The 12,621-nt window shown below is 36.3% G+C and overlaps 1 protein-coding gene across 1 annotated transcript; it reads right to left on the bottom strand.

Annotated features, from left to right (window-relative positions):
- On the bottom strand, positions 1 to 711 carry LOC136034292 (craniofacial development protein 2-like). Its single transcript, XM_065715431.1, has one exon. The coding sequence runs from the start codon at positions 709 to 711 to the stop codon at positions 1 to 3; it is 711 nt and encodes a 236-aa protein (XP_065571503.1).
- Between the last annotated feature and the right edge of the window lie 11,910 nt (positions 712 to 12,621).

Below are 12,621 nucleotides of genomic sequence, written 5' to 3'. Positions count from 1 at the left end.
TCACTTTTCTGGGCTTCCAGGCGTAGTCAGGTTAGAAACGACAAGCCTGTTGTCGGTGTTTCCCAATTCTGGACTTCTGTAAGTTCGGCAATTAGTTATAGAGGAACGCCAGCGTCGGGACACGATTATGTAGTCTAACATCTTTCTTGTTCGTCCGTCATTGCTATACCAGGTATATTTGTGAACTTCTTTCCTTTGAAAAAGGGTGTTGGTGATCACGATATCGTGCATGTTGCACAGCTGAAGGAGCCTTAGCCCATTGTCGTTCAAGCAGTCGGGTGTTACAGGTCCTAGAACACTGTTCCAAATACCGTCTGTATCTCTGACAGTGCCGTTGAAGTCGCCAAGAAGGGTTAAAACATCATGAGGGGATACTTTTGCTAGGATGCTAGACAGCTGGGCGTAAAAACGATCTTTCGCCTCATCTGAGGCTTGGTTTGTTGGGGCGTAGCAGACAATGATGGTCCATTTTCCATGTTTGTGCTGGATTTGCGCTGTTAGTATCCTGTCTGAAATTTGCTCGTAAGAAAGGAGGCACCTCCTGGTCCGAGAGTCTAGCACAAGTGCGACTCCATTAGTTTTGGTTCTCTGGTCACCCGACCAGACTAGGTGATAGCCTTCACCGATGTCTTCAGAGTAATTTCCTATAAGGCGAGCTTCAGTTACGCCTGCTACAGCCACGCCAGAATGCTTGAGTTCTAAAGCAAGCATTGACTTTGCTCCAGGGAAGTTAAGGGTCAGAACATTCCAGGTGGCCAGGCGAAGACCACCTTGGTCAATAAGGTTCAAACGATGGTCAAATTTCGGTCCGGGGACATGCTGAAGTCTTGAATGGTAAACAGAAGATCGATCATCCGAGACAATAACATCACTATTCGTTGCAATTAGGTTCGGGTGGAGGGTTGCAAGCCCAACCGACCCTAGGCCTGGGACCTGATTAGCTAGAGTCTAACTATTGAGTGTCCCTTGGGTGGGCTCCAACCACCTTGTGAGGTCAAGGCCACCCTTTACGTGGAGCGTTTAGTTAGGGGATTCCCCCATATCCAGTGGTACGTGGTCAGCAGACCAAGGTCTGCTTCATTCCGGACGAGCTCCATCCACCACCAATATATATTTATTTTCACATGGGATCATGAAATTAGAATCGAATAGTTATGGGCATCAAGCCATGGCTGATTGTGGAAAAAGCCAAGACATATAGTCCGATTGAGTGAGAGGCAAATCTGTCATTAACCCTCTTATTAGGATTGTATAAAAAATGATATTAGTTCATTTGTTAATAGATAATTCTATCTATTATCCGTCCATGGAGGAATTTTTTTGCTCCAGAATAAAAATTCTGGAGCTTCCCCCTGTCTCTTAGAATTTCACAAAATAATTCCCTACATGTTTTAACTGAAGATAACTGTAATATATCTGTTTGCCATAGATAAAATCAAGTGAATATTTTAACGATTGCTGGTCTTTTCTGTTTTTATAATGCTATTTTTATGTTTAAACATACACGTGTGTTATTACCTAAGTGGTTTAGGTAAGTGTTTAAAAGTGGAGTTAATTTCCGTAACTACCCAACTAGAGCATCGCCGCTAGTTTGGCGACCTAAGGTTATTAAGGTTATTACATAGCGATCCGTTTTTTCCCTAAGACATGTTGGGACACTGTTGCGGGAAGCATTGCCTCAGCCTGTTTCAATAGTTGATGAACTACATGTATTTGACAATAAACTGAGAGTCAGGTTCATGTGTAGTAGTGACAAATTTGAATGAGTTGTGCCCTAATGCACAACTATCATTTTGTTATGTTTAAACAGTGAAAAAAATGTTGGCCGCTTTTATCTAATCATTTTGTATTGTGAATAATGCATAAGATGTGCTCAACTCCTACCGTGGTTAAGTTAGAAACCTGCCACCAACATTCTTATGTTTTGTAAAAAATCTTCCGTTTGTCTATTTTCGTTTTTTGTGGGATCGTTTGTTTATTCACACTAAGTTTCAAATTGGTCATGTAGAAACTGGGTAACAAACAAAATATTAAGTAATTTTTGTATTTCTGAATTTGAAATTTTTTTTCTGCTGTCATGATAAGAAATTTGCTATGATAGATGGACGATGATAAATGATGTAAAAATCACCATTATTATCTATTTTTTAGAAGATGCTATGAAATTAATTTTAAATAAAAAAATAAATCATACAAACACATGATTGATAAGACGGTATTTGTTTGAAATATTTAAGAAACCAGTAGCCCAGTTGGCAAATAATTGATTTGCAAAGTGAGAAAATGAGCCTCCATTGTGTGCTTTTCTTCTTTTTATGCTTTGGTTTCTGTGAATGTCTGACAATATTTGATGATTTCGAGACCTTACAGGAGTCAAAAAGCATTTGGGTTGATAATGGTGACTGGGAAATAACAAACACAACTGACTTTGCACCTGAATGGAAAACTATGACTTTAAAGTTCAAGGACACAAACGATGAAATCAAAAGCCGAAGTTTATGCACTAAGCAAGTTATTGATACTTTCAACTGTCTTTTTTTGCGAGTTGAAGTCAAAATACCGTCTTCTGTATTTACAACCTCTAATAGATTGAAAATTGAAGTTATGAATTCAGTCAATAGAACCAAAGTTGTCTTGCATTCATTTGGTGATACAAGTTTTAGCTGGTTGAATTACACTATGGAGTATGAAAATATTCCATTGCAACAATATCAAGTAAGACATAATTATGTATATTTTACTGTTGATTGTGCACTGGTAAGATTTGCTCTTTTTAAATCGTAATAATGAAAACTGAGTTTAGCATTCTCCATTCATCAAGCTTCATTCCCTATTTTGCCAATAGCCTACGATGTAGATACTTCATGTTCGGTTTTGTGGGTTAGATGCTAAAATAAAATTGGTTTACGTTTTGGAGTTAAATGCATTAGGCTCCCTACTGACGTTTCCAACTTAAATCATTGATTGTTATATATTTAACCTCCCAGTATCAAAATGCAGAAGCAGGCCACGACTATTGAGAAATTAAATTGACCTTTAAATCTAGCATGAAAAATCTAGCTCTAACATGAATCTTAAAGATACAACGGAGAAGTTTAAATTAAGTACTTACTATGTAAGCTAATATAAAACAAATTCATTGAAGTAATAGCTATGTGTCAAATGAAGTATAGAAATAATAAAAAAAGAGAACATAATAAAATGAGCTCCAAAAAGAGGTCGACCCGAAACAAATTGCAACAGAAATGATTTTTACACCATCTTGTAGAAAAAAAAACTGAACAACATATCCATTTTCGCATATTCTGAGTCGACGCAAAATAACCGTTTTTTGGCTTTTAATGCTATTTTTTCCGTTATTCGAATAAAAATTGCAATTTTCGTGGACATCGGCTTTTCTTGAACTGAAGTATGATTCTAACCCAAAATAAAATGGCGAGACCGAAAGCGAAGTCGGATTTAGCGTAAAAAGCACCATAAAAAAAATAACTGTATTTTTTCGACTTTTTTTGCCTAAAAAATACAATTTTCGTTGTAGCCCGATTTTCTTGAATGAAAGTGTGGTTCTGACGTAGAATCACGAGCTGAGACCGAAAATAGAATCAAATAGGTTGTTCACTGAACCAGAAAAAAAAATCGTAATCATTAATGAAGGATCTACATTTCCTTAGAAAATAATTAGGGAAAGTGAATTACAAACCGAACTGGTTTTCAGTGGTCAGTATCGTAAATCACACTTAAAACACTCTTCGTATACTATTTAGGGTCAACCTAATCTTCACAGTCTATTAAATAGAATCAATCTTATAAAAAATACAAAATAGAGAATCAGATTCCGACTAGTTTCACAACTTCTTTATTTGGAATGGATTAACGACTAGGGTTCTAGGTTTTCTTCATCATCGTTGCTGTCGATTTTTGGGGAGTTGGAACACATTGTTCCCTTGCAGGTTCTGCATGCTGAAGTACAAACTAAGCCGTTTTTAAAGCAGCTACAACTCGCTGAACTACACTGTACACGACAGGAGCACTTCACAATCTTTAGGAGCATACACGGGGCTGGTGGGAGGTCAGTTGTTAATGGGTACAAGAAGTCATCTTTATTCTTCCATCCCCATTCCTCGGCTTTCAGTTCTGGATCAGGCTCCCCGGTCCATACCTGAGCTTGATAAAAAAACTCTATAGCTATGAAACTTGGATGCATCAGAAGTTGGTGGCAGATGTTCTGGGTGAACAAAAGAGTTTGCCGTTGTCACTTTCTTTTCAAAAACTTCTCTGCGGAGTTTGTTCAAGTTCCCTCCTTTCGACGAACCGTATAAGATCAGCAGGGTGTCTTCACCAGCGGTCTTGATTTCCTGCTTCGAAGCGGACTTCTGCATGGACAATGCAGCTGATTTTCGGAAATCGTTGTCTTCTATCAGCCTCTTCAGTGCAAGACCTTTTCCCACACCGTGGATTCGCGAATTAGAGTCACAGCCTAACAGGGCGTGAATAAAAATGATCAGATGACAAGTATCCTATCCCAGCTTCTCTTTCAGGGTGTGTATGCCCCATATTCGGGGAGCTTTATTCGACTTTGGCTCAGGTGCGAAGAATAGTTTCTTGCTTGACAAGTCACAGTGGTAGCATAATAGAGCCAATAGATCGATATCGTCCCCAATTATGGCAGTGTCGTGATACCGTGAAGAGGCAACAGCAGCTTCCACAATCGGGACATCTGCGTCACCTGATGCCTGGGAGACAGAGATACCCTTTGTACGGAGATGATCAGCCAAAGCGCAGATAAACCTGGCTTTGTTTTTCTTGCAAGATAAAAACTCTTCTTTCTTCACCTTAAGCTGCATATCTGCTGTGAAGAAGATCTCACGGCAAACTGTACAACTCCTCTGCAAGTGAGCCATATCTTTTATGGAAGCCCCGCCATCGTAGCCGTCAAAAACGATAGTGGCAGATGGGTACTTTCCTGTCACGTAAGTTGCATAATGATCTAGAGTCTCCAGGTATCTTGTCCTGTCTTTTATCCTGTGCAGCAGAGCTCCTCCGTCTAGGATATATCGAGTGCCTTAGGGGAGGGGAAATGAATGCTTCTCAAGGCTGCTCGCCTGGGCTATGGCCTTCGCAAGTTCTGGTTTGTTTGCAGTCCGGAGCATGCAGGAGCTGTCAAAAAGTGACGCTGGGTAGGAACACAGTTCGTATTGAAAGTACTCAGTTTCCGTAAGATTGATCCTTTTCGCGATCATGATAAACCTCTGAAAAAGAAGAGTCGGGTCTAGTAGTTTGCAGTCTCCGCTTGGAATTTGCTTGGTCGTCATCTGGATTGCCTGTTGTTTTCGTCGAAACACAAAGTCAGAGACCAGCTGTCCAGACATGGTGTCAATGACTTTTAGGCCAACATCTTTGGCAGAATCAACGTTGGCAGACGGATAGGCAGTTAGACCATTTGCTATGGTTCTTAACTGAACATCTCCCTCAAATGGTGAACCCCATTTCAGAAACTCGATAATCGTCTGCGTATCTTTGCAGTCTCTCAGTTGCATCCGCTCTGACATCTCCTTGTGCTGATCGCTTGTAACGTACAGAATTTGTGAGATACGTTCAATCAGAAGGTTTAATGTAGAGCAGACTGGTCGCGACAAAACCCATAAGGACCTCTGAGCCTCTGTCATGCCGCTGCCGTTGCTAAGGCCACCAGAGATTTTAAGAGAGCGCATAAGCTCCTGTTCAATGACAAGATCTGTGGAGAGTCCAGCCCAGAATCTATCAGAACATCTTACTACATGCATACCACTCTGGAAAGCCTGGTACACCGTAGGATGGGTATCTTCGAGCTTGTCCATTCGCTGGAGGTAAAGATGGCATGATTTCGTATAGTGGTTGTGTCCTGCAGCCGCCAGGTAAGGTAACATGTCTGAGGTAGACATCAAATGGAGCTCCCATGACCCAGATCAGTCAAATCTTGGGAATAAACTTTGAAATTTTTAAAACACTAAGTGATGAATGTGACGATTTTCATTTTTATTGCATTACGTAGCCTTCGAAGTGTCTTATACTAGTGCCTAGTTCACGTATTTTTACGAAAAACTGATCATTTGTTGAATAACAAGTGCCGATTGATTGTCTTTACAAAAATTACCGCAACGCATATTGATGATAGTAAAACTTTTTGTTTTGCACCAAACACCCAAACTGACTTCATTTTCTGTCTCAGCTTGTCATTCTGGATCAGAACCATACTTCATTTCAAGAAAAACGGTCGGATACTAAAATTATATTTTTTTTCAGAAAACGTAAAAAAAAATTGCATTAAAAGCCAAAACACAGTTATTTTGCGTCAACTCAGAATATGCGAAAATGGATATGTTGTTCAGTTTTTTTTTTCTCTCTACAAGATGGTGTAAGAATCATTTATGTTGCAATTTGTTTCGGGTCAAACCTCCATTTGCCTGTACTAACAGTGGAGATATCTGCAGGAAGTCTTATAATTTTAAACCATCAAAATAACTAATCTATATGTCTTCTGAACTATAAAATAGTTTTAAGAGGGGATAGAGTTATATTCCCATGACCATCACAAAACTTCATGAAACTATTCTACACTCACGAAAGCTATGTAGGCTGTCAAACGGGTGTATATCCCATAATTTAGGAACAGCCAATTAAATTAAGTCAAAAATTAAGGAAAATTTTGAACGGATGTTAAACTAAACTGAAAGGTACTGTATTCACCAAAATAGTCAAAATATTGTGTGCATTGTCTCAGGCACAGGTAAGGGCTAAGGGACTAAATTACTGGCTTATGGAGCAGGGCTAAAATTTTGAAGGAATATTGGACGGAATGCCCAAATTAAATTTTAAATTCTGATTCGGTGAAGTGAATGAAGTTGTCGATGGCAAAAAGGGCTCTTTAGTCATAGTGAATGTTAGTTGTAGATATCCTTTTTATATTTTTATCCTCTTAAAATCTTAGGCAATGAGGACAGCTCAATTAGTTTCAGAGCCTACAAAACCTCAACCGGAAAATAAATCTAGTTACATTGATTCTTGACATTCTATCTTAATTTGATTTTTATACAACAAATTAAACCTGCTCTTAAAAGCTTAAGCTGAAAGAAAACTCATTTATAAGAACAAAAAATATAGCACAATAAGAGTATTTTAATGATAGGGTCGATAAATAGTCAACTATGTAGTATAGTGGTAGTATACAGTAGTATTTTTGACTCAAAAGGCCCCACAAGACCATGGAATATATATATATATATATATATATATATATATATATATCATGAAAAGAGAAATCACCAATGCTACAGCACAAACACAAAAAAAAAAAAAAAAAAAAAAAAAAAAAAAAAAAAAAAAAAAAAAAAAAAAAAAAAAAAAAAAAAAAAAAAAAAAGAGACAGAAGGAGAAAAGGAAGACTGTTTTCCTAAATTAGTGATTAATATAGACCAGCACTTGAATGAGGCCTTAACCCTACTCATCCATACAATCACATAGGTCAAACAGCATAGCCACACACAATCAACCATAAAGAATAATCCATGGACAGGCAGTCATGTCGTCAATAAGTATAAGTCGTCATTTACCAAACAATAGAAAAAATAATATAGACAAATAATTCAGAGGCAACACCCAACATAAGGGCTCATCAGGAGAATACACTGGCCTATATAGGGTTTCGCCACTCTAAATTCTCTACCCAGCACAGTGTTGTGGCTACCACAGAATGTCCATGGCATCCCCGCGTCAGGTATCACCCCCAAAATACATGCCTATGAAAAAAAAACAGCAAATGTAAAACAACCAAGTAAAACCAAAACAAGCTTATCCTGTTAATATATCCCTCCCTTTAGCAACAATAGGTAAACTAAATATTATAAATTTTACCAAATCACAAATATTAACACATTGCAAAAAACCTGAATGAACTAAACAATTATATAATTCATCTTTACCATGTGGCTAATTTTTTAAAAATTCCGCTCAAATAGAAACACAATTCAAAATAAATGGCGCTGTGACAACATTTCTCGAACCTCCGAACTTAGTTAAAAATTTCTTTAAGTATTTCTAGATAATTCTTTTGATATTTATTTAAAAGTTCGTTATAATGAAAACTAAATTTTTTAAATTGCCAAGTTAATTTATTTGCCGAAAAACCTCTTGATATCAATTTTTGGCTTAAGATTTTACATCTATTTTTAAAATCAATATAATTACTACAAATCCTTGCATAACGAAGTAACTGTGAGAAAAACGCTGAATATGTGATATTTGAGTGTATATTACTTTCAGGGAATGGGAAACTAATCACTTCAAAATCAAAATCATCCGTTTTATTATACATTTTAAAACTTAATTTATTATTATCACAAATATTAATATTTAAATCTAAGAAATGATCTTCATGACCAGCGCCATGACTAGGCTCAAGAATAAGCTCTGATGGATATATATTTTTAGAAATATCAATGAAATCCTTACAATTTAAGACCAAAATATCATCTAAATATCTTTTATTATTTGACAAAGCATGTTTTAAATTAATTGGATTATTCTTATCCATCATATATTTATATTCTAGTTGACTTAAAAACAAGTCAGCTATAAATGGGCTGGCATTCCCCCCCATGGGAATTCCCATAATTTGCTTGTACAAATCACCCCCAAATCTTATATAAGTATTGTATAAAACAAATTCCAATAACTCAAAAATCATATCCAAGCTGTAACATCTCAAGTTAACTGTAGTATTAAAGTAGTTTGTCCATATGGCTTTTTTATTATAACTGTCTATTTTCAAGAACCTTTTACTAGATAAGAGGAAAGATTTCTTTATAACAGTTTTTAAATTATCAAACACTAAATTGAGTGATAAATTAGTATACATTGTCGCAAAATCGAAAGACTCAATTCTTTTAGCTGAAACCATTGTTAAAGAATCTATCACCTGAAGTGAATTATTAACACTCCAATATGGATTAAAATTCGAAAATTTTTTAATACCAGAACAATAGGTTTTAAGTTTATTTACAATTTCCTTTAAAATTAAAGAGAGGTCAGTAGCAGCAATGCGGGTTGGACATTTAGCTGCTCCAGCAATAAACCGTGGTTTAGGGGGATTCTTATGAAATTTTACAGTCCAATATAGGAAAGGGAACTTTTTATCATTGTCATTTATTTTAATATTAAAATTTTTAAAAAGTATTTCTTCAGTCTTTTCAATTAAATTCTCATCCTCTATATTTACCTTTTCATAAACATTAGTTGTGCATAACTCCCTTTTTAAGATATCACAATACAGCTTCTGACAAATTATGGCAAAATTATTATTAGCTTTATCCACTGGCACAATTACAAATTCGTTCTTTAGATTAGCAATTGCTTGTTTAACCTTCGCATTATAAAATAATGATTTAGTGTTACTATTTTTTAAGTTAGAATATATTTTATTTCTTACTCTACTAATAATTAAATTCTTCCAACTTTGAAAACTCTCTTTATTTTTATTCTCTTTCTTACACCACTTATCAATAAATAAATCAAAATCATTTTCCAAGCCATCAAGAACACTCGATGGTTTCAGATGATGAGAAAGACGGAAATTTGCCCCTTTATTCATTATAATTTGAAGATCATCTTGCTTTATTATTGACAAGTCCCCTGTTATAACATGTTTGTAAGTAGGATTTAGAAATGGGCCAAGTTGCTTACAATTACAAACCGGTTTCCAATTTATATCGCTATCTAGTTTTTTTAGTATTAAATTATAATTAAAAATAATTTGCCCAATAGTTTTTGAAAATTTATAAGTTAAAACTGGACTATCATTATAATTTAAATTACTAGGAAGGGCCTGTTTCACATGCCGCTGATTTAAAATTTCTGGTAAATTAATATCTTCAATCTGCTTACAAGTAAAATTAATAGGTAAATATAATCTGTTATCCTTATTACTAATCTTATCGAACTTCTTCTTTTTTGAAATAAATTTCGTTTTAGTTAGAATGCAAATTGTATCACATATTACTTTAAAATTATAATCAAGAGCTGTATTATTCTTCACAATCCAGAAAAGTTTGATTAAATTCCTCTTGGATAAATTATTTAGACACTTTATTACAGAAATCATACCCCTAGATTCAAGTAGCTGGCATAGATCTATAGAAAGCATATGTACATCTAATTCATTTTTTCTATTATTTTTCCTATGTCCTCTCGATCGTTTTTTACGTTTAGTAGGACAAGTAAAAGAAGGATGGTCCATAAAACCATCAATACATTTAACAACAACATGAGACATGTCACCATATTTTGCTACACGATCATTTAACCCAAAAGGATAAGCTGTAAGTTAGTTGTCGTCATTTTTGTTATGACGGTGACGTCATTAAATATATGCAAGACATGTCTTCACGTAGAAATCTATTAATGTTTAACTTTAAAATGACTGATGAACTTACAATGGCAACAGCCGAGGAAGATGCTCAAAGAGTCTATGCCAAAAAACTTGCTGCTGATAGAGAAAGTAAGAAAAGAAAGCGTGCCGAGGAATCAAAAGAACAGCAAGGAAACAGGCTTGAGCCTGATAGAGAAAGTAAGAAAAGAAAGCGTGCCGAGGAATCAAAAGAACAGAAAGGAAATAGCCTTGAGGCTGATAGAGAAAGAAAGAACAGAAAGCGTGCCGAGGAACTACCAGAGCAACGCGAAACCAGACTTGCTGCCTAAAGAGAAAGTGAAAAAAGAAGGCATGCCGAGGAACTAGCAGAGCAACATGAAACCAGACTTGCTGCTAAAAGAGAAAGTGAAAAAAGAAGGCGTGCCGAGGAATCACAAGAACAGCAAGAAATCAGGCTTGCTGCTGATAGAGAAAGTAAGAAAAGAAAGCGTGCCGAGGAATCAGAGCAACCTGAAAGTTCTCGCCTGGCATTCAGGTACAGCCCAGTCGATGATTATAGCTTGAGTAGATGTGTTCAAATCGGGACTATGTCTAAAATTGGTCCCTATTGCAAGGCCTTGAAATTCAATGGTGAAACAATGGGAATGTGTTGCGCCTAAGGAAAAGTTAAACTTCCTCTATTGGCTGCACCACCAGAGCCATTGAAGACTTTCCTTGCTGGAACTACGTCAGAATCTAAGCGTTTTTTGTCAAAAATCAGAAAATATAACTCATGTTTCCAAATGACGTCGTTTGGAGCCCAAATCGAAAATCCAGATCAATTTATGTCTACTTTCAAATTAAAAGGCAAATTTATCATAGAGCAGGGTCCCTTCTACCATTCTCAGGCGAGAATCATAAATTTTTACCATTGTACTTCATCAGTGATAGAAATTCTGAATTGAATGCACGTTGCGAAATTTTTTCCAAAAGTTGAAAGGACAATCGTTTCCCAATTGCAACATCTTTTCCACGAAAATAATAATTTAGTGCGTCTGTTCAAAACAGCCATCGATTTGATGCCTACTGATACACATAAAATTATTATTTCCGCTGACAAAACGCCTCCTGGCCAACATGTGCGCAGATACAATGCTCCAACTATCGACGAAGTGTCAATCGTTATGGTCGGTGATCAGTTTTTACCTCGAGATATTATTGTTCATAAGCGAAACGCTTAGTTGTTAAGAATTGCTGAAACTCATCGATGCTACGATCCCCTACAATATCCTATTAATTTTTGGGATGGAGCCGACGGCTATCACTTTAATATTAAATTGATGAATCCAGCCACTAACAAAGAAATGAATAAGAAATGCAGTGCAATGCATTATTATTCATATAGACTAATGATTCGGCAGGATGAAGAAAATTATATTTTAAAATGCCGTCAATTGTTTCACCAATTTGTCATTGATATGTATGCTAAAATTGAATCAGAACGTTTGCTATATATCCGCCTGAATCAGACCAAGCTCTGCTCTGAACAATACATTCATTTGCGAGATTCAGTTATAAATGACGGTAATACCACAAACGTTGGAAGATTAACAATTTTACCTTCGTCATATGCTGGCAGTCCCCGTCATATGCATGAATATGCTCAAGATGCTATTGCGTATGTTCGTCTCTATGGTCGTCCAGATTTATTTATTACATTTACATGTAATCAATCTTGGGATGAGATGCTGCAGCTTTTACTTCAAGGACAATCGGCGGTTCATAGACATGACACTACGGTCCGTGTCTTCTGGCAAAAGTTGAAATCACTGATAAACTACATAGTAAAATTTGAAGTGTTTGGGTCAGTGCGATGCTGGATGTACTCAGTGGAAAGGCAAAAACGAGGTTTGCCACACGCACATCTACATAAAAAAAATTACTTCGAACGAAATTGATGATGTGATTTCCGCTGAAATACCTGATGAAAATGTCGATAAGGGGTTACATGATATTATTGTAAAAAATATGATACATGGACCTTGCGGTGCACTGAACGAAAATTCATCATGCATGGCCAAAGGAAGGTGCACAAAGCAATATCCTCGACTTTTAGTATCCAACACAATTACTGGCAATGATGGTTACCCACAATATAGAAGAGGATCTACTGAAGATGGCGGTAAAACAGCAATAATAAAGAAGCGTAACGGTACCACCATCGAAGTAGATAACCAGTG

This window comes from Artemia franciscana, chromosome 13, assembly GCF_032884065.1.
Source record: "Artemia franciscana chromosome 13, ASM3288406v1, whole genome shotgun sequence".
NCBI lineage: Eukaryota > Metazoa > Arthropoda > Branchiopoda > Anostraca > Artemiidae > Artemia > Artemia franciscana.
This window is presented reverse-complemented; position numbering and strand designations above follow the sequence as displayed.

Excerpts from the sequence above, each read along its gene's own strand:
- LOC136034292 (XM_065715431.1), bottom strand. The coding sequence starts at position 711 with ATGCTTGCTTTAGAACTCAAGCATTCTGGCGTGGCTGTAGCAGGCGTA.